This window comes from Cervus elaphus, chromosome 19 (genome assembly GCF_910594005.1).
Source record: "Cervus elaphus chromosome 19, mCerEla1.1, whole genome shotgun sequence".
Classification (NCBI taxonomy): Eukaryota; Metazoa; Chordata; class Mammalia; order Artiodactyla; family Cervidae; genus Cervus; species Cervus elaphus.
Window position 1 is genome coordinate 71,078,678 of NC_057833.1, and position 20,597 is coordinate 71,099,274.

Sequence of the window (20,597 nt, forward strand, 5' to 3'; positions counted from 1 at the left end):
GTCAGTGAGCATCATCGAGCAAGCATTCTCCCTGCTTTCGAGAGTTGCGATGTTTAATCCCAACTTCAGAATTTCCTGCCCCAAATGACTTCCTTCCTCCCCAGGCACCTGCTGCCTCGGTGCTTTAGTTCCTTGCTTTCGCGATCTGCCCTTTCTGTGATTCCCAGAGCCCATCTAGGAGCCTGGAGGGGGTGGGAACCTGCGGGGCACACCTGGGTGACCCGCTACCCCTCCCTGGGTCCCTTCCCTCCACTTTCGTGACAAGGAGGGAACCCGGAAGTCACTCTGCTTCTTCATCTGCCCCCATCACCTTGCACAGCTCCTGTTAACTCAAGCACTGCCCCTTTCCCTTGCCTGAGCCGCCCACCTAAGCCAGACTCTCTCGTGTCTTCCTTCCCTCCGTCCAGCATCCCAGACAGCTCACCTGAGCCTGTCATTCAGATGCCTGAACCTGGCTTCCCAGATTTAATGATGGCTCGGAACCCCAAAAGTCGAGACGAGGTTGTCTGTCCGTGGCTTCCTCCTAGCACCGTCCCCCTGACCTCACTCCCATCCCCTTGGCACCTGTGTCCTGTCCCCTCGCCCACCCCCTGTGTCCCCTCCTTCTCCAGCAGTGTCCATACATAGATCCCTCTGAGTTCCAGCACTTTGCAAATCCGTCCTTCCAAGTTTCACTTTTTATCTTGCTAGCCGATCTTACCTTCCCACCCCTGATGGCAGCCTCTTGCCCAAACTGACCCACTGACCGACCTCAGAGGCCCGGGTCCCCAAATACTGAAACCTTTCACTGCTTCCCCCTGGAGGGCCTCCCTCTGTGTCTGATAGGACTACGGAAGTCCGGTTAACCCCCTGCTCCCAGACACCCTTTTCACGGTCACATTATCGTTTTCAGCTGGTGGACGGAGGACCATTCCAACACATCTGTCTGGTCTCTGTCTGAAAAAAAGGTACTGAATTATGGGCCAGCGGCTGAAAAGGTGTTTGCCACCTGCCTTATCAATCTTCCTTTTCACTTCTGTTTCCTCTCCTTCAGCCCCTCAGTTCCAATCAAGGGGAAAGCACTTTGGACATGCTGTTGAGACTGGTTTGCTGGGGTTTTGTTTTGTTTTATTCAGTGCCGGCAGGAAGTTCCTGTTTATTGCAAAGGTGGTTCATTTCCAAAGACATTACAGACCAAAGCAGCTAGCTCTAGGATGATTTCTTGCTGCCTTTTTTTCAGGGTGGTACACAATACCAAAAAAAAAATAAAATAAACCAACGGGAGAGAGTCAGCGAACACAAAGGGAGGTGTTATAATAGGCTTTTGTTGGTACTTGCAATTTCTTGTTGAAAAACAGAGCAAAGACCCTGAGGTGCTGAGGTGCGGACAGAAGCCTGATGTTATCGGGCCCCTAGAAATCCTGCCTGGAGTCCAGTGGCAGGCAGGATCCAGAACTCAAAAAGACAGAGGCAACTGGTCTTGCTCAGTACAAACGGTGCTTTTAGTCTGTCGTAAACAGCCTGTGCCCCAGGGCTCAAATCCTTCAAAAGTTTGCCTAGGTAATTGCGTTTCATTGCCGTCTGGCATGTGCTCGTCTGTCTAATCTAGAGGTTCAGACAGCCAGGCCAAAGCTTGCGAGACTGCAGGAGAACGAGCCCGTGAATTTAATCCACTTGAAAGACAGACTAAGACAAGTGCGCCTAACTCATTATTTTAAGTGATGGCAGCAGAAGAGGGTATGGCACTTTCCATAAAGGGGTTTAAAGTCAGCACGTTGGTCGCGGCCACTTGGCAGTGGAAGGTTATTAGGAGAAAAGGCAGAACCCAGGTGACCGTGTGAGCCTTACTGCAGACTCCTTGCTTCTGGGAGCCTGCCTCTCCCACGACCACCCCCAAAACACCACAGGGGACAAGGGACAGGGTGGGGGGGACTTGGGAGGGGAATGGTATCCCCCCTACCTCATTTTGAGTTGCATTATTCATGACTTCACAGCAGCAGCGACAGATTTCCACTTCCACTTGAGATCTGGGGCTGTCTAGGCTTCGTTTCAGAATGGAAGGGAGACATAAGCAGAGTCAGGACTTCCCAACCAGCCCCACAAAGCTCAGATCTCAGATCTGTAAGCAGGAAAACCTACCGCTCCCCAGCATCCAAAGAGCACTGTACTTGGGGGCTACTTCTGTATGTCTGTATATATATTTGTTTGTCAAGCTTAGACCGGCTTCTTTGTTTTGTCAGTATCTGGTAACTAGATGCAGGGTAGGGGTAGCTGGCTGCAACCATCATAGTAGAAACAGCCCTCCACCAGCATCCAGCAAGTCTGTCCCCACCCCGCCACAAACTTGCTGTGGGGGACAGAGGGAGCCATCTCACCTCGCCACGCTTCCGTTTTCTCCGACGGCAGAGGGTTGGGGGCTGGCTCACAAAGGCTCAAGGTTGCTTTCTGCTCTGTCACCCCCTGAGATGTTGGAATGAAACCTTAGACGTGCAGACAGAGATCTGCATCATTATCTGGTTACGTGTGACTCATGCCCGGGGAGCCCGGGGGAGGCAAGCACCAGCCTGTCCCCTTTCCCAGGTGGCACAGCTGACTGTCAGCTCGGGAGGAGTGGTCTTGTCGGTCGTGCACACCGGCGGCTCACCCAGGGCTTGGCACACCAGACACCCGAGACCGGGGGCCAGGCCGTGAGACTGTGGGCAAAGCGGCCATCCCCAGCCCTGGCACCCTGGCCACAGCGTGATGGCGGACGAATGGCCTCCAGCTACCCCTGGGTTCCCAGAAGGGCTCCAGAAGGTGCCTAGTTGCTTCAGCTGAGGGTTCCACTTGTACTCAGCCCAGGACTTGTGCTGCATTAAAATTCTCTATTGAGTCTGGGGGCACTCTGGAAGTCACAGCGTTCCGGTCTGTCATCACGGTTGGACACTGGGGAGGTGCAGGCCTACCCTGGACTGGGTTTTCCTGAAGCACCTCTGGCATTTGGAGCCGGGTCATCCCCCTGCTGTGTGTGGGCGGGGTGGAGTGAGGGGCGTCCTGAGCCCTGGGGGATGTTAAATACAGTGCCCTGGCCTTCACCCATGCAATGCCAAGAGCATCCCCCTTACCCCGGTGGTAACAACCAAAAACATCTCCAGACACTGTCCAGTGTCCCCTGGAGGAGACACCGCCCCTGTTGAGACCCCTCTGGGAAACTCACAAGAGTTCAGTTGTTCCACCAGGATGTCAAGGTCAGTGTCAACCACAGACAGCAGCCGCCTGGACCTCAGGAGTAAATCCACACTGACCCTTGACTTATGCAGGCCAGGGTCATCCCCGTTCTCTGGGGCCAACCCTGTACTCCAGGGTCATCCTTGTTGCTGAACAAGAATGGCTAATCGTCTGCTCTCTCAGACTTGGCTTTTAATTTTTTCTAAAAAAAAAATCTTCATTTTAGTCCAAGTCACTAAAAATCTGCTGCGTCTCCGAGGAAGCCTTCCTTGACCTTGAAAATCAAAGCGGTTCTCTGGAGGGAGGTTCCCCACTGCCGGGCCCACGGTATCATCTTTCTCAGGGTGACCTCATCTATCAAAGTATGAAGGTTGTATTTGAAATGCCATTTACTTTCTCTAAGTCAATACGTGAAGCTGTGGCTCTTTAGATCATCAGAGGTCTGCTTATTACCAAGAGTTTTTGTGCGTGTGGATGTGTCAGTTTTTAAATCCAGGTCCGCCCCGCAGTTTAAAAGGAATTCCAGCAGATTTCTGTTTGCCTTTCTGAATCAGAGTTTGGGGTGATGGTCCTCTGTGAGCGCAGATTGCCCCCAGATGAGTCTGCCTTTATTAGTCTGCATCCTTTGTTCAGAGCACCAGGGATGAGCCTGTGAAAGCACTGGCAGCTCTTATCTTCAAAGGCCTCCTCCCTGCCGCAGAACTCCACCTCGGCAACCTGTGCTATTCATCCGTTGCCGTCCCAGTTAGTTCACATCAAGGTCAGTTCTTCGGGGTGTGCGGAAACGGCTGCAGGCTTAAGTGAGCTGAGCCGGTTCCTCTCGTGTGGATCTCCCGGCAGGTGGGGTGGGATGGGGAGATGGCGTGGCGGGAGCGGAGGCAGGGGGAGCCATGGGATCCCACAGGGGAAGCCGACAGGGATGCCCCCGGCTCACGAGCCAAAGACACCTAGTTATATTCTGGCTCACAGAACTGCCACCAAGTGACCTGGTGGCACGGCTCTGCTTCTTCCTTCCCATTTGCTGCTCTGCTGGAAAGTGTCTGAGTAGTGAGCGATTTTCAAAAAAGCACAAGAAGCGTAAAAGGAGCCATTTCTCGAGAGGGAGGGGGAGGTGGGGTTCTCTGTGTAGGGAGAAACCTCGTGTTTTAAGACGTCTAATAAAATGTTCCTCCTCCCGAAAGATGTTTACGGACGGGGAACCAGAGCTGGTGGGTCTGGAAGGGCACCCTGTTCCAGGGATGAAAGCGGGATGCTGGGGTCAGGACGGCCGGTCCTGCAGTCTCCCCGAGGTTAGCAACAGAAAAGGTGGGAGTCTGGGAATCGCAGCGCCTCGTATCTCCAGCGTGGAGAGGACAGGCTGCCTCCACGTGCCATCACTGCAGGCGCAGCAGGGTGGAGGGAGGAGGGTCAGGCGTTGGCAGTGCCCTGGAAGAGGGAAGATATGCATTGCTCTGTACGTCCAGAGACTCTTCCAGCGTGTAGTGGACCGGTGGTGTTGGAGGAGATGGGACGGCCAGGAACCATACAGTGCTGGGCTGGTCCTCAGGCAGGCGTGGAGTGTCCCCCGCGAAAGGATGCTAGAGAGGTGCAGATGGGGGGGGTTGCCCCAAGGGGTCCGAGCCCCCTAGTCCTACGGCTGGCAGTCCCAGGAGCCTGGGCTGATGTGTGGGAAAGGGGAAGGCTTGAGTGTGCAGGATTGCTGGCGCCAGCCAGCGAGGACAGGAGGGGAGGATGGGAGAACGCTGGGCGGGGGGGCTGCTGCTTTGGCCAGTGAGCGCACATAGGAGGGCTGAGCTCGCCGCCCCCCCCACCCCCCCACTCGGGGGTTCCCACACTTCCCTTGTCTTCTGTGAGGATATTCTTCTGGCTGGGAGCTTGGAATGGAAGCTCTTAAAGAGCCATTGCCATGAACCTGAGTCCCAGCCCCCCGAAGGGGAAGAACCATGCATCCTTAATGTGCATCCTCCACTTCCTGGATTCTCTGCGGCGATGGGTACCCTCGGTGGGGAGGCTGGTGCGGAGGATGGTGCTCTGGGGGGAAGCAGCCCATGTAGGTGAGCCCTGACTTCCTGGCGAAGGGGCTGGGGGTGTTTTGCACCAGGCACCTCGGGGCCAAGGCCAAGGCAGGTTTCAGCCCCCTCCTCCCTCCAGTGGGACCATGTGGGTCCTCTCTGGACATGGAATCTTCCTCTGAAGGGACAGGGAGTGAAGACTGCAGTACAGTCGCTCAGTCGTGTCTGACTCTTTGCGACCCCATGGACTGCAGCACGCCAGGCCTCCCTGTCCATCACCAACTCCCAGAGTTTACCCAAACCCATGTCCATTGAGTCGGTGATGCCATCCAACCATCTCATCCTCTGTCGTCCCCTTCTCCTCCTGCCTTCAATCTTTCCTAGCATCAGGGTCTTTTCCATTGAGTTAGTTCTTTGCATCAAGTGGCCAAAGTATTGGAGTTTCAGCTTGCTTACTGGGAGCCAGATACTGTGTGAGCAATGATGGGGTTGGAATCCCATCTCCTCTTCCTGGAATGCACCTCCCACAGGTTGGGGGGGGGGGGGGGGGCTGAGTCTCCCATGGCTTAAGCTGCTTGCCTCAGCACACGGGGAGCGAGGGGTGAGCCGGGGGCTCAGCCCTCATCTCTCAGAACCTCCCTCCAAGCCCTGCCCTTGTTGCAGGCCCTTCCTCCCGAGGGGCAGCTCAGAGACAGGTTCCCAAAACCCGGAAATGTCTGGAGCCACTCGGACCAAAGGCGAGTTCAGCATCTTTCGTGTTGTGGTTCGCCCTTCTCAAGATGGTCTTCATTGCGCTCTGTTTCCCTATTCATGTGAGTTCTTCTGGTTTTATCGGGATGCTGTGCTACTGCTTCAAGTCAGAGTGTCTGGTGTCAAATTCATTCGGGATGCACCAGGAGCCACGTCACCTGAGAGCACAAAACGCAGAGGATGCCTGACGGGCTTCGAGCCACTCTTAGAATGTGTGTGAGGACAGCCCAGAGCGGGCATGTGTGTGTGTGTGGTGAGATGGATTTTTATTGAGACTTTACAACAAATGGGCTTCCCTGGTGGCTCAGCTGGTAAAGAATCCGCCCGCCATGCGGGAGACCTTTGTTCGATCCCTGGGTTTGGGAAGATCCCCTGGAGAAGGGAAAGGCTACCCACTCCAGTATTCTGGCCTGGAGAATCCCACGGACTCTCAGTCTACAGGGTTGCAAAGAGTCGGACACGGCTAAGCTGCTTTCACTTAGGACAAATACATAAATCTCATGATAATAGTAAAATTCGTCAAAAGGTTCTAACTTTCTACAAAGCCACAGGATGGGGTGGGACCTCAGAGGCAGCCAGCCTGCAAAGTGGCCTCCTGGGGACCTGCTATGCACGTTTCCCGTGCCATAAGCGCGTCCTCCAGTACCGGCAATTCACAGTCACCTTCTGGCCCCCCAGGTCCCAGTGACATCATCACCCTTTTTCTTGCTTGCTGCCACCTTGAGGCATTTCAAGGACCCTGATCTGCCCAGGGGACACCTGTTACTGTATCTACTTCGTGGGAGAGGTCCGGCTGCCTCCCTGAAAGTCCTGTAGGTCCCCTCTCCCACCCCCATCCGCAAGGGACTGCAGCTCAGTTCTGACAGCCTCACGCCCTGGGCCACGGAACAAAAGACTGTCAAACCTGCAGTCCTCTTTATAGCACGTGCTGCCCTCGGTGGAATGATCCCTCATCAAATTCCGTTTCTTTAGTGGTACTTGGGGTTCCGTAGGGGCCCAGTGGTGAAGAATCCACCTGCAGTGCAGCAAACATGGGTTCAGTCCCTGGGTCTGGAAAGTCCTCTGGAGGAGGGCATGGCAACCCACTCCAGTATTCTTGCCTGGAGAATCCCATGGACAGAGGAGCCTGGCAGGCTACAGTCCATGGGGTTGCAAAGAGTTGGACACGACTGAGTGACTAAACAGTCCTGGGGGGTGGTGCTGTGTGTCTCCCACACATGGCTTCCCGCATGTTAGGTGTCAGGAATTTGGCTCCTATGAGGGAGGGTCCTCATTTACCCACCGGGGTGGGGGGTGCCGGGCACTCAGCCCCAAGCTAGAAGCTGCCTGAGATCTCCCAGCCTCCCCTCTGGCTTATCCCTTTCAGGACCAGTGAAGGGGGCGAAGTTGCTGGAGATCAGTGGTTGGGAGCAGAGAGATACCTTTACCCTCTACGTTCTGAGATTTTTTTGTTGGAGGAGACAAGATGTGGAGGAGTGGACAGAAATTAGCAGGGCGGTTGTGGAGTAATTTGAATGTGCCTGTGATGGCCTGGCCTTACCGGAATTTACCAGCCCATCTGCACAATCAGTTCAGGCCTGGAAAGTGTGTTCGGGGAGGAGGGGGGCAGCAGAGGTTCAGAAAGTGAGGGTGCAGAAAAATCTTTACTGGTGAGATGTCTGCAACGGATGTTTGTCTGACAGTGTCCAGGGAAATAATTTGTCTGCAAGGCGGGGGACATAGCCAAGGACAGAAGCTGCCTCCCTTTCCCTTGGGAGTAAGGTCCCTCCAGCCGTGTGACCTGAAGGCCACCATCCCTCCGATGCAGGGGACAGTGCTGGCAGAGAACCGGGTGTTATCCAGACCCTCGTCTCTTCTAGAAGCCAGTGACTTATCCCCCGAGCCCTGCCTCGGAGACGACGGTGCCTGTGTCCAGAGCCTTTTTCCAGACGTGGCTCAGACTCTGATCTGGCCGAGGGGAGCGGCCTCGTGGCAAGGGCTTGGACGGTTTCCCCTGGGAACTGTCTGGCAGGTCTAATGAGGAATGGCTCTTTGCGTTTATAGAGCGCCTTTCATCTGCAGCGCTCAAAGCTGCTCCACAAACAGTAATTAACTCTCAACACCTGTGAGGCAGGTGAGTCTGGTCACCCCCATTTGCAGAGATGAGGAAACAAGAGTTTTGAGAGGCTGTGCTGAGCCACGGGAGGAGCTGGGGGTAGCTCTGGGTAAGGACCAGCATGCTGGACTCCCAGTGCCCTGACCACAACGTCGGGAAGCCTCTCCCTACCGGGGAGACCTCCCCTGCTGACAATGTGGGTCCCCAAGGCAATGAGGGGGTAGGGACGAGGCCACGGTAGGCAGCCTGCCACCTCCTGGGCCCTCCAGTCAGCTACGAGGATGGGATCCCTCAGGACCCCAACCGTCTTTAAAAAAACGCAGCATCCTCAGGCAGGTCTCTGCCCCTGCCTGGAGCCTCGTGCGTCCCTTCGGAGTAATTGCTGGAACCATGGATGCTGCTCGCTGTACATGACTAACCAAGGAGTCTGTGGCCAGAGGAGACAAATAAATGGTGGGCAGATCCCCGGAGCTCTTCCATAGCTTCTTATTCCAGCACCCAGGGCTGGCGGGGACCGATTCACATTACCAGGGGCTTTCACTGATAGCAGCGCCAGGCCGATGGGTGTCTCTGCCTGGGCACACGTGTGAGGGGCCGCCGTGCCTGCTTGCTGCGTGGCTGTGCCACCTGCATTGCAGAGGCCGGACGAAACAGGGCTTCGGACGGACAGCTGGACATTTCAGGAAATGCCTCTTTCGTAGCAGAGCCTGACCCGGCTCTGAGGGGGGCACTGGAACCTCTGGGAGTACCCCCTTTTGTTCCCAGGGGAGCCTGCATCTACCGTCTGGGGATCCCAGACAGGGAGATGCCAGTGAGCCGTCACCAGGGCTCGCCCTGACACATCGCCTTGGAAACTGACTCACATCTCTGAGTCCTGAGTCACATCCTGTTGTGTGTGCTGAGGCCCCCAGGAGGGCATTACACCAGCTGCCCGTGCTGAGGTGAACTTGGAGGGCACCCTGGGAACTGCCCTTCTGCCTCCCAAGCTGAAAAGGGGGTGCGGTGAGGGGGGCGGGAATCCTCTAGGGAGAAAGCCGGCACCGCCCTGAGGGTTTGTGTGTTCAGCACGTTGGCTTGGCTCTTCTAAAAATAGACACTGGGCATGTATACAACTGTCTGGTCTTTTGTTTTCAAGTGGCTCTGAACGGTGACTGAAAGAGCACGTCTTTAAAGCGGCCAGCAAGACAGCCAAGGAAAGGGCCTTCCAACTCGAACCAGCAACAGGGCCCCCATCAACTTTCTCCTGGCCCATGGGGGAGACAGGTTTCTCAAAAACCTGGGGGTTAAAAAGTCCATAGACAGACATGAGTGTTCACAGACCCAGGAGGCATCTCTGGCCATAATCTCCTGTGGCCCTCCAGGAACATGAGGACAAAGTAGGGCTTTTTTCCTCTTCTTCTTCATGAGAGAATGCGTTTTATTTTTAACTGGAGTATAGCTGCTTTACACTGCTGTGTCAGTATCTCCTTACTGTTCGGCAAAGTGAATCAGCTGTACTGAAATCCCCACCCCCCTTCCCATCTGACTGCAAGGAGATCAAAGCAGTCTAAAGGAACTCAGTCCTGAATATTCACTGGAAGGACTGATGCTGAAGCTGAAGCTCCAATACTTTGGCCACCTGATGGGAAGAGCTGACTCATTGGAAAAGACCCTGAAGCTGGGAAAGATCCAGGGCAGGGGGAGAGGGGGACGACAGAGGATGAGATGGTTGGACGGCACCACCAACTCGATGGACATGAGTTTGAGTAAACTTTGGGAGTTGGTGATGGACAGGGAAGCCTGGCGTGCTGCAGTCCACGGGGTCGCAGTCGGACACGACTGAGTGACTGAACTAAACTGAACTTCCCGTTTAGGTCACCACAGGGCACGGAGTAGAGTTCCCTACAGTAGGTCCTCATCAGCTAGTTTATACACAGTATCAATAGTGTCAATATACGCAGTATATATATGCCAACTCCAATCTCCCAGTTCATCCCAGCCAGCCTCCCCTCCCCCTTTGGTGTCCACACCAAAGGTGTGGTGTCCTCTACATCTGTGTCTCTATTTCTGCCTCGCAAGTAAGATCATCTATACCATTTTCCTAGATTCCACATATATGCGTTAACATCCGATATTTGCTTTTCTCTTTCTGATGCACTTCGCTGTGTATGACAGCTTCTAGGTTTAAACTCTTCAAAGAGCAGCCTTTGGTTTCCTTCGTTTTCCCTCCCTTTCTTGTATCAGATTTCTTTGACTTCTATTCTAATTTGTATTATTTCTTCTCTTCTGCTTGCTTTAGGTTTATTTTGCATCTTCTCTACTTTCCAAAGGTGGAAGCTTATTGGTTCTGAATCATTCTTCTTTTCTAATAAATGCATTAAGATGCGATAAATTTCCCTCTAAGCACTGCTTTCTCTGCATCACAAATTGTGATGCTGGATTTTCATTCAGTTCGAAAGATTTCTCTTGAGCCATATTTGACCCATGGGTTATTTAGAAGTGTGTTGTTGAGCCTCCAAGTATTTGGGGGATTTTCTAGCTGCCTTCCTGTCACTGACATTTTAGTTTAAATCTCTGTGACCTGAGAGTGGACCTTGTATGATTTCCATTCTTTTCTATTTGTTTAAGGTGTGTTTTATGGTATATCTTGTGGTGCATGTTCCCTGTGATCTTGAATGTGTATTCTGCTACTGTCAGATGGAGTTTTCAAAAGATGTTGATTGACAGCACTCTTTGCATCAACTGTACCCCAACTTTCTGCCTGCTTGATGTATCAGTTACTGAAAGAGGGCTGTGAGGATTTTGGCTGTAACTGTGTCTTTTTCTCTTTCTCGCTGTAGTCTTATCACTTTGAATCTCATGTCTTTGGACATTCTGTTGTTAGGCACATACATATTAAGGATTCTTATGTTTTCTTAGACATCACATTTTTTCATCATGTAATTCCCCTTTATTTTATTGAGGTATAGTTGATTTACAATGTTGTGTTAATTTCTGCTATAGAGAAAAGTGATTCAGTGTATAACTTTTTTATGAAATTCCCCTCTTTATCTCTTGAAATTTTCCTTCTTCTGAGGTCAGTTTTATATAAAATTAATACAGCTGCTCTGGCTTTATTTTGATTAGTAGTAGCCCAGTCTTTTCTCTACCTCTTTACTTTCAACCTGAGGCTTTATATTTATTTAGTTTCCTTGTAGACAACACATAGTTGAATTTTGTTTCTAATCCACTCTGACAATCTCCTTCAGTTGACACATGCATTAGACCATTCATATTTAAAGGGGTCACTGGTATCATTGAATTAACATGGACCATGTTTGTAATTGTTTTATTATATTTGTTGTACCTGTTCTTTTTTTGCCTCTTTTTCGGCCTTCTCTGGCTTTAACTGAGCATTTTATATGATTCCATTCCATTTTATCTCTGCTCTTGGTATATCAGTTATACTTTAAAAATGTTTTTAGTGCTTGTCCTAGAGTCTGAAAAATACATGTGTAGTGAATGTAAGTCACCATCAAATAACACAAGACCACTTCTTCCTTCCCATTTCTATCATTCATGTCACTTACCCATATCTTACAACCACCTGTCACATTACTGTTACCACTTTAAACAGTTGCCTTTTGGATCAGTTAAGAATACGAAGAGTAAGACTTCATCTTAATTTATTCTTCCATTCTTTATGTAAATCCAAGTTTCATGTATTATTTCCTTTTCCCTGAAGAAATTTTTTTTTTAAACATTTTCCACAAGGCAGTTCTGCTAGATAAATTAGCTCCGTTTTTGTCTGTCAGAGAATGGCTTTATTTCTCCTTCGTTTTTGAAGGAAATTTTGTTGAATATAGAATTCTAGGTTGGTAGCTTTTTCCTTTCAACACTTTATTTACGACACACTATTTTTGCTTGCATGGTTTCTGGAGCAAAATCTGGAGTAATTCTTACCAATGTTCAACTCTGGGTAAGGTGCTCCCACCCACCTTTCCTTTTTTGGTTTCTTTCAAGATTTTCTCTTTGTCTTTGGGGTTTGTTTTTTTTTTTTTTTGTAGTTTTAATATATGCCTAGATGTAAATTATTTGGTATTTATTTTGCTTAGTCGGTGTTCCCTGGGTTACCTGCATCTGTGGTTTGCTGGCTGTCATTAATTCTTGCAGGTTCACAAATATCCCTTCCCCTCCGCTTTCTTCTCTTCCTCTTTTTCCTTCTGATATTTCTATTACACATATATTATACATATTTGAAAATTCTCCCAAAGTTCGTGGATATTCTGATTTTTGTTTCTGTTTTTCTTTTTTATCTTTACCTTATAGTTTGGCAAATAGGGCTTCCTTTGTGGCTTAGTTGGTAAAGAATCCGCCTGCAATGCGGGAGACCTGGGTTCAATCCCTGGGTTGGGAAGATCCCCTGGAGAAGGGAAAGGCTACCCGACTCCAGTATTCTGGTCTGGAGAATTCCATGAACTGTATAGTCCATGGGGTCGCAAAGAGTCGGACAGGACTGAGCAACTTTCACACTTTCACTTTCCCAATACTTTGGGAAATTTCTATTGACATATTTTCAATTTCATTGAAATTCTTTTCTCTCTCATGTCCAGTCTGTCAAAGAGCCCATCAACGATATTTCTCGTTTCTGTTACAGTGTTTTTCATTTCTGGAACTTCCTTTTGCATCTTAGAATTTCTTCCCTGCTTACATTACCCATCTGTTTTTGCATGCTTCTTCAATGAAACTGAAAATATGTCAATAAAAACAGTGGCCGTAATCAAACAAAAATGTTCACTGGCGACATGAATGAATGAGGAAGTGAGGAACGTCATGAGCCTAAGAGTGAATGAATGAAGTAACTCAGCATGATGATTAATACGATAAGAAAACGACTCTCCAGACATCATACAGATCTGGGACCTTTACTAATATCAGACTCTAAGTTCCAATGGGGCAGTGACATAACTGGTCTTACTCACAAATTAACACATGTATTAATAGTACATTTCAAGAAACTTCTTCATTTTGGTGGATTGACCCATGAGAGGCATTCCCTTCGAGAACAAGCAGCGCTCCTCTGAAAATTGACAGTGGTTCTCTTCCTCAGCCTGTGACTTTCTTTTCTCTACAACCGCCATCTTACCCCCATCCCACCTCCCCTTCCTGGAATACATATTTATTATCACAAGCACCGTTCTTCACCTCACATGCCCACCTTATCCTTCCCTAACTCTGATGAACATATAAGCAGAGAAGTATTGTATGCATGTGTGCGTGCTAAGTTGTTTCAGTCATGTCCAGGACTCTCTGCGACCCTGTGGACTATGGACCACCAGGCTCCTGTCCATGGGATTCGCCAGGCAGAATTCTGAAGTGGGTTGCCATGCCCTCCTCCAGGGGATCTTCCCCAGCCAGGAATCAAACCTGTGTCTCTTGCGTCTCCTGCATTGGCAGGTGGGTTCTTTACCACTGGCAGTACCTGTGAAGCTCCAAGGAGTTATTGTTTGGGGCCTATTTGAATGAAGATCCTGCACTGTCACCACTGAAAGGGGCTTAGCAATCATCTCCTTTCAGAGATGAGAATAAGACAGTGTAAGCACATGATCCAGGGCCATCACACAGACAGGCTAGAGGCCACTTCTCTTGCCTCCAGCCCAGCGCTCAGGTGCCCAGAGCACTGTCGTTTCCATACTTGTCTTCATGTATTCATGTTGGCCCCATCACGGCAAGAATGTTAACTCAATGGTAAACTCACCATAAACCATATTATTGGCCCTTTCTTTTGCTTTGTTTTCATCAATAGTCCATGTAACATTTAGAAGAAAACACGCAAAACGCCCGACATGAGAAGCTCGCCATCACCACCTTCTGGCCCACCGCTGCCAATGAAGCCAAACACAGTTCACTGTGGTCGCAGATATGAAAACTGATCATGGGCCACTGGGCTTTTAGTACTGCCCATTCATTCCCCACTCCCACCCCACTCCCAGCACTGAAAGGCTGAGTTGTGGTGTGAACTCAGAAGATGTTGAATTTGAAACCCTGTGTTAAGGAAAAAAAAAATCACAGAACCTGGACTTTAATCATAAAGATCATTTTACCAAAGCATATTTTTAAAAGGCTGTGAAACATTATGCAACGTTTGCATGGTTTAATTATGAGTTTAGAAAAGCCTAGCACAACTTTTTCACTACAGTAAAACATGACAGAGCATGAATCATGGCATAATACTTTATGCTTACTGTGGTTTTAGACGTGGGGTTAGGGGTGCTGGGCTGTCTACACAACAGGGCATGAATTACTGTACCGCAATTCACACCCAGAGGGCTTTATGACAATTATAAAACCTCTTTTGTTTGCTTTTTAAATGATTAAAATATTTGAGTACCATATATATTCACTTAGTAAATACATATATATCCAGGACATACACATGGCTTAATAGAAAATATCTGAGGGTATAATTTTTATTTTCACTTAAAGCAAAATCCTTGTAGCAATATGGGAATATCAAACAATCTGCTGTTGCTATTTGCTTTCAATTACTGGAAGCACTGTTTGCTCTAAGATTATGCAGGATCTTCGACTGTGGTTGAGCACGTATTTTCCACTGAGTCTGGAGTGGACTGGTACTTTATTCCTTGCCATCCCCTCAGATTCTCTCAAATTCAGATGGAAATAAAGACCTTTCTTTAACATTGGGTTTCAAAGATTCTAAATTATTTCCCCAGGTTTTTCAACATTCAAAATTAAAAGGTCAGGATTTTTTTTAAATTTTAACTGGAGGATAATTGCCTTGCAGGGCTGTGTTGGTTTCTGCCACACGGCAGTGTGGATCAGCCCTAAGCACACTGTCTCCCACCCTCCGCCCCGTCCCACCCAGCCCGGCTGTCACAGAGCCCTCGGCTCAGCCCCTTGCGTTGCACAGCAGCTTCGCACGGGCCGTGTGTTTCACATGTGGCGATGGATGCGTTTCAACGCTACTTTCTGAGTCCATCCCACCCTCTCCTTCCCCCACTGTGTCCACAGATCCGTCTCTGTGTGTCTCTATTCCTGCCCTATAAATAGCGTCCATCAGTGCCATTTTTTCTGGATCCCATATATACGCGTTACTAATACGATGCTTCTGACTTCCTTCACTCTGGCTCTAGCTCATCCACCTCACGAGAACTGATCAGATTCGTTCTAGGCCAGTTACTTCAAAGAAAAGAAAGAAGTCGATCAGTATGAGAGGAACTGGGGCGAGGGCTGTCAGGAGAAGAGTAAGGATGAGAAGGTAGACTCGAGTCCCCAAATGCCTGATTCTGTCCTCCACTGTGATGGTTTCAAAGGCATTCAAGACGAGGGAAAGCTAACTGCTGCAAGTGAAAAGCCCCAGCATTCTGCTCCCCCGGCAAGTGAGGGAGCCGAGATAGACACTGTTTAATGAGAAGGAATAACTCATTTCTTGATGTCACGACACACACAGAACTTAACAGCTGGTATTTCCCTCAGGAACTCTGCTCTTTCTGTATTCACTCCCAGCACCCTGAACCCGCGGCTGTGAAGACCCCTGGGAGTTAGTGTTGTTTGCTGTCACCTTTGTCCACAAAGAAGGTGGGACGCAATGAGAAAACTAATGTTTAATCCTAAGACAGAATGTAAAGCTCTCCCGTGGTGGGACAGTGGTCAGTTTTTTAATTTTCTTACACATTTGATCTAAGAATAGAAGGGATTTTTTTTTTTCTCCTCCCTTTCATCTGCAAACAGTATGATGCTTTTGAAAACTAAGATGTCTATGAATGCTGGAGTCAAATTTACAAAATCCTTTTTACTAAACCTTCTGAAGTCAGATTTTTGTCTCTTCTCTATCCCAGGCAGGCCTCTTTTAATGGCAGTCTATAAAATACTTGCTCAACATTCTGCCCTTTAAAAGTTGCAAACTTGAGGTCTTAACAACAACAAAAAAAAATACAAGACATCTGTGTTAGTCTGGGATGACAGAACCAGCTCTGCACTGCCGGGTTTGTGAAACAGTGATCAGGCCTTGCTGCCAGTTTCCCAGCCAGACTTTCTTATCAATTATCCCTGGCACAGAGATCACCTGTACAGAAAACATTAAACAGCCATGGAATAGTCTTGTCTAAGGTACCAAAAAAGACCCAAACCCTTGCATTCTTTTCTGCTTACTGAGTACAGAGATGGGTGATGACCTAATAATGATAACTCTAATTATTGGTAAGCCTGGGCAGTCCGTATGTGCAGCAGGTCAACAGTTTGAATATTAACACTTCCACCTGGAAAGCATAACCAGCTCCTCTCATCATTGTGTGTGGGTGCTTAGTCACTCAGTCATGTCCGACTCTTAGTGACCCCGTGGACTGTAGCCCGCCAGGCTCCTCTGTCCGTGGGATTCTCCAGGCAAGAATACTGGAGTGGGTTGCCATGCCCTCCTCCAGGGGATCTTCCTGACTCAGGGATGGAACCCACATCTCCTGCACCTCCAGCACTGGCAGGCGGATTCTTTACCACTGAGCTACCTGGGATAGTGAGGTTACATAAAACCTTTGAATAGTTAGCAGAGGAAAATCTTCAAGAGTTAAACATAAATTATATATCAGTATCATTTGGGGGGGGGGGGGGTAAGTCATCACAAAAGCAAATACTTGGGACTTAAGGAAGTTTACTAAACACTGGTAAGTAGGCCATAAACATATCTAAGAGTTCAACAAAGGTAGCTGGGTATTTTTTACTAAATGCTTTCGTTTTTCAAATCCTGCCCCCCTCCATGCATCACTGACCTCCCCGACTCTCTGCAGATACGAGGCAGATCCAGCCATCCCCACCATGGTCCTACGATCAGTCCTACCAGTACCTGGGATCCATCGCCTCTCCCTCTGTCCACCCAGCCACACCCATCTCACCTGGGCGGGCCAGCGGTATGACGACCCTCTCGGCCGAGCTTTCCAGTCGACTTTCAAGTAAGATGCTTGAAAATACACTCTTTGAAGTCTGGCTGCCGTGGAAGTTTCTGGAGGCCAGACAAGATGCATGAAGCAGGGGCAGGGAGGGGCAGTCATTTTTAATTGGACACAATGCGGTTAAAGACAACGCTGTCTGTTTCTTAAGTCTCACACCCATGCACTGATTTTCCTTGACAGAGGCAGAGATTATGGATGTGGAGGTAGAAGTGGCTTGGAAAAAGTGGATTCCTTGGGCCTTTTGGGGTGCTCACCTTTATTTGGCAAGCAAGGGTGGGAGCTGAAGGGTCAATAATAGAAAAGGCACAAGTAGTCAGCTTCTGAAGTTCAGATGGGATGATCCATGCTGTGGTGGCGAGCTCACACAGGTCACGTGAATGGCACACCGGGACACACGTGCAACGGGACGCAGACCTACCCCAGTAGGACACTTCCAGCTACGAGCTGCTCACACCAGGCCAGAGGAACAGCCTGGAGAGCTCAGGTGTCGTGGCTGGCATAACTGTTGTTAATACGAGCTCATTAAATATTAGTCATTTAACCTATGGGACCTTTGGGCTTGGCACTCACCTTTGCTCGTGGGCAGGGAAACTGGAGTTACAGAGAAAAATTCCTTTGTTGAAAGCAAAAAGAAGCAACTCCCTGTTTGGGGCTTTGAAATTGGAGATGGACCAAACTGTGAAAACACTTCAGAGAACTTCAGGTTTAGGAGGCCTGCGAACACACTCCCTGTGTGTCGGGGGGGAAGGGCGGCTGTTCTTGCTTTTTGATTCCTGGGATCAGATTATATCAGATTAAGGGGGCAGGCAAAGGGGCAAAGGCATCACATCTGTCATTTTCAAGTGCTGTGGGATGTTGTGTTCTGCAGACAACAGTGATTACCTAAGGTTTCCCCCAAATACTTTAGCTTCTTCTCAGAGCTTCACAGAATACCACTCCAGTTCTCAACAGCAGCACTGCTGACACTTGGGGCCAGATAATTCTTCTCCACTGTGGGGGGCAGTGCTGTGCAGTGTCAGGCCTTCATCAGTGTCTCTGGCCTCTAGATGCCAGCAGTAACCCCCGGCCCCCCGTCATGACAACCAAAAATGACCAGATGCTGCCAGATGTCCCGAGGGCTGACACCGTCCCCCGGTTGAGAACTGTCTTCACTTGTTCTTGGGCGTGATAGTGAAATAGGGAAGCCAGCTTACTTGCCCAGTTTCCACATTATTTTCGGCCACTGGTGCCAAGAATTTCATGGCACCTGCTGGGCCCAGGAGTTAAGGGACTGGTGTAGGAATCATGAAGTCCGCTCAGCTTGCTGCTGCAGCAGCTCTGCTCCCTTGGGATTGGCTGTCTTTTATTGTTTCTTCTTGGTGGCACTACTCTGCTGGCTATGGCCTGCATCTGAAGCAATGACTGTTCTCCTTGGAAGTGTCCCTGCTGCGGGTCTTGTCCCTTGGAACGTATGCCACAAGTCTTCTGACTTGGTCAGCACCCAGGATCTCCAGCACCTTATCCCTTGGGGCCAGCTGCTCTGCTGACCAGTTCAGAGGGGAGGGTGACTTCTTTTCTTCTTTTTTTATAGGAATGAGTTAACATGCGCCCTCCCCTGTCCTGTCTCACGGTTATACTTCTGAATAGCCTGGACTTCAATTAGCCAGGGAGCCGTGGAAGGGCGTTTTACTGCCCCAGGGTGTGAAGGAGATAAAAGCCAGGTCCCATTTCGGCACTCAAGCCTAACCCTGCGCTGTCCTGGAGGGTGGACCCAGGAGAATTCCAGGGGAGCTTTCACCAGTGGCAGCAGAGAACAGCATGGCAGGCTGCTCTTCAACTTGGCACATCTCCCTTTGAGAAATGGAGCCCGGAGTCCAGGCCTGAAGAGTGTCATCTTCCGCCTGGAGGCAGGAGGGGGTTGGGATAGTTACAAGAGGCTGCTTTTGCTTTTTTTTTTTTAATGCCAAATCAAGTCGTTATTCTTTTCTTTTTTTGTTCATTTGTTTTGTCACTTTATTTTTTTAATTGAAGGATAATTGCTTTACCAAATTGTGTGGTTTTTCCGTCCTACATTAAGAATCAGCCATAGGTCTACCCATCAATGCTTTTGAGAGCCTGTCACAGTTCGGAGCCCACTTTCCTTGAACCCTGCCCCCAGCTAGCTTGGAGCGCCCCAGCCTCACCTGAGCTTCCTTCTGCAGGAGGGACCTGCGTTCTGTGTCTTTCTTTGCTTTGCAGACAGACTCCACACCTTGTCTGAAAAGAGTTGTCATCTGGAGGTTTTTTTCTTTTCTTTTCTTTTTAAATAATGTTTAGCTGCCAACCTGGGCGACAGACAGCAAGCATTAATCTGAGTCATGTGAAAGATCCTTTTAAGGCAGCCATTATCTGCTCAGGCTGTTTAATCCTTTGGGGGCAGTGGGAGGGGCCCGGCATAGGGCTGCTTTCATCCACGTCAAGCTGCAGAAGGAAGACTTTTAGCTGTCATGACAAATATTTAGCCCCATCAGTGGGGCAACATTTCCAACTCAAATACCTATACCGCCTAATCCCCAGATACCCTCCTCTTTTAAAAGCTCCCTGTGAATGTCAGAGGTCCCCACTTCTGCCCACACTGCTCTTGAATAAGGGGGTGCCAGGCCAGCCGAAAGGACAAATGAGCTAAGGCCGGGGGCGCAGTGAACTGTCCGTGACTGGTGGGGCTTGCTTGGGTAGGGGGTGTCAGGCTGGACATAAAAATGAGAACAAGTATTTGAACAGGTCATTTGAATCAGCCTAACTCATGGGCCGAGGTTGTTTCATCATCACAGTGTGTTTGTAAAGGATAAACTGGCAAGTTGGATGGTCTTTCGTAGTGTGACACTGGTACTCTGGGCAGAAGAACTGCAAGCAGCATCTAAGAGCTTTCAGACATTCTGCCCACAAGTGAGAGAACTGTTTTCCCCTGACAGCTGAGACCGTAACATCATTCCATTACTTGCCCGTGACAAATCACGGGCTCACTCGGGATTCCGGTAACTTGCTGCCATCACCAGGTTACCACACAGTAGTTGGAACAGACTGGCAGAGCATGTCCAGACACCGTCGTGAAACAGGGTGACCTTTCATTCATTTTCCAGTGGATTCACCTTTTTGTCTCATGGCAAATGAAGCAAAAGGAATCATGGGTGGAGTCATTTACTTGTGTCCGGAGTATTGCATCAGATGACAACAAATTGATTGTGTTTGCCTAATGCTTCTCCCTGACTATAGAAATCTAACTGGAAAAATGGAGTAAAGCTTCCTGTTAACTCTCAAGCATGTCACGGCTCTCTGTGCGAACACAAACAAGTGACACAGGGCTTGCTCACAGATGGCCCCAGCGGGCAGGGACAAACCCTGTGGAATGGGGTGCGGCCTGGCTTCAGGACGAGTGAGAGAGTGTCCGTGGAAGGGCGGCCCCAGAGCCGCTGTCAGTTTACGGCCCTGTCCCTACCCACATGTCTGACTCGCTTTGAAAAGATTAACAGGACTGTTTGTTTGAAAGTCAGACTTCTGGTTTCCTCATTAGTGGAGAGATTTGCTGCAGACTTCAGTTGTTTCTATAAACTTTAATTACCTCTCTGATGAGGAGTATATCCCCTCATCACAGGCACCCCAAAGTTAGAGAGTGCA

At 49.5% G+C, this 20,597-nt stretch overlaps 1 protein-coding gene across 4 annotated transcripts in view; it reads left to right on the forward strand.

Annotated features, from left to right (window-relative positions):
* The window catches only part of RUNX1 (RUNX family transcription factor 1), a 265,457-nt gene that overhangs the window by 238,189 nt on the left and 6,671 nt on the right, over window positions 1-20,597 (forward strand). For 3 of the 4 annotated variants that reach the window (XM_043874706.1, XM_043874703.1, XM_043874704.1), the window contains one exon: window positions 16,803-16,964. The exons of the other annotated variant lie outside the window; for it this stretch is intronic. In XM_043874706.1, the coding sequence (XP_043730641.1) occupies window positions 16,803-16,964 (162 nt within the window). The remainder of the gene's footprint in view (window positions 1-16,802; window positions 16,965-20,597) is intronic. 4 annotated transcript variants of the gene reach the window in all.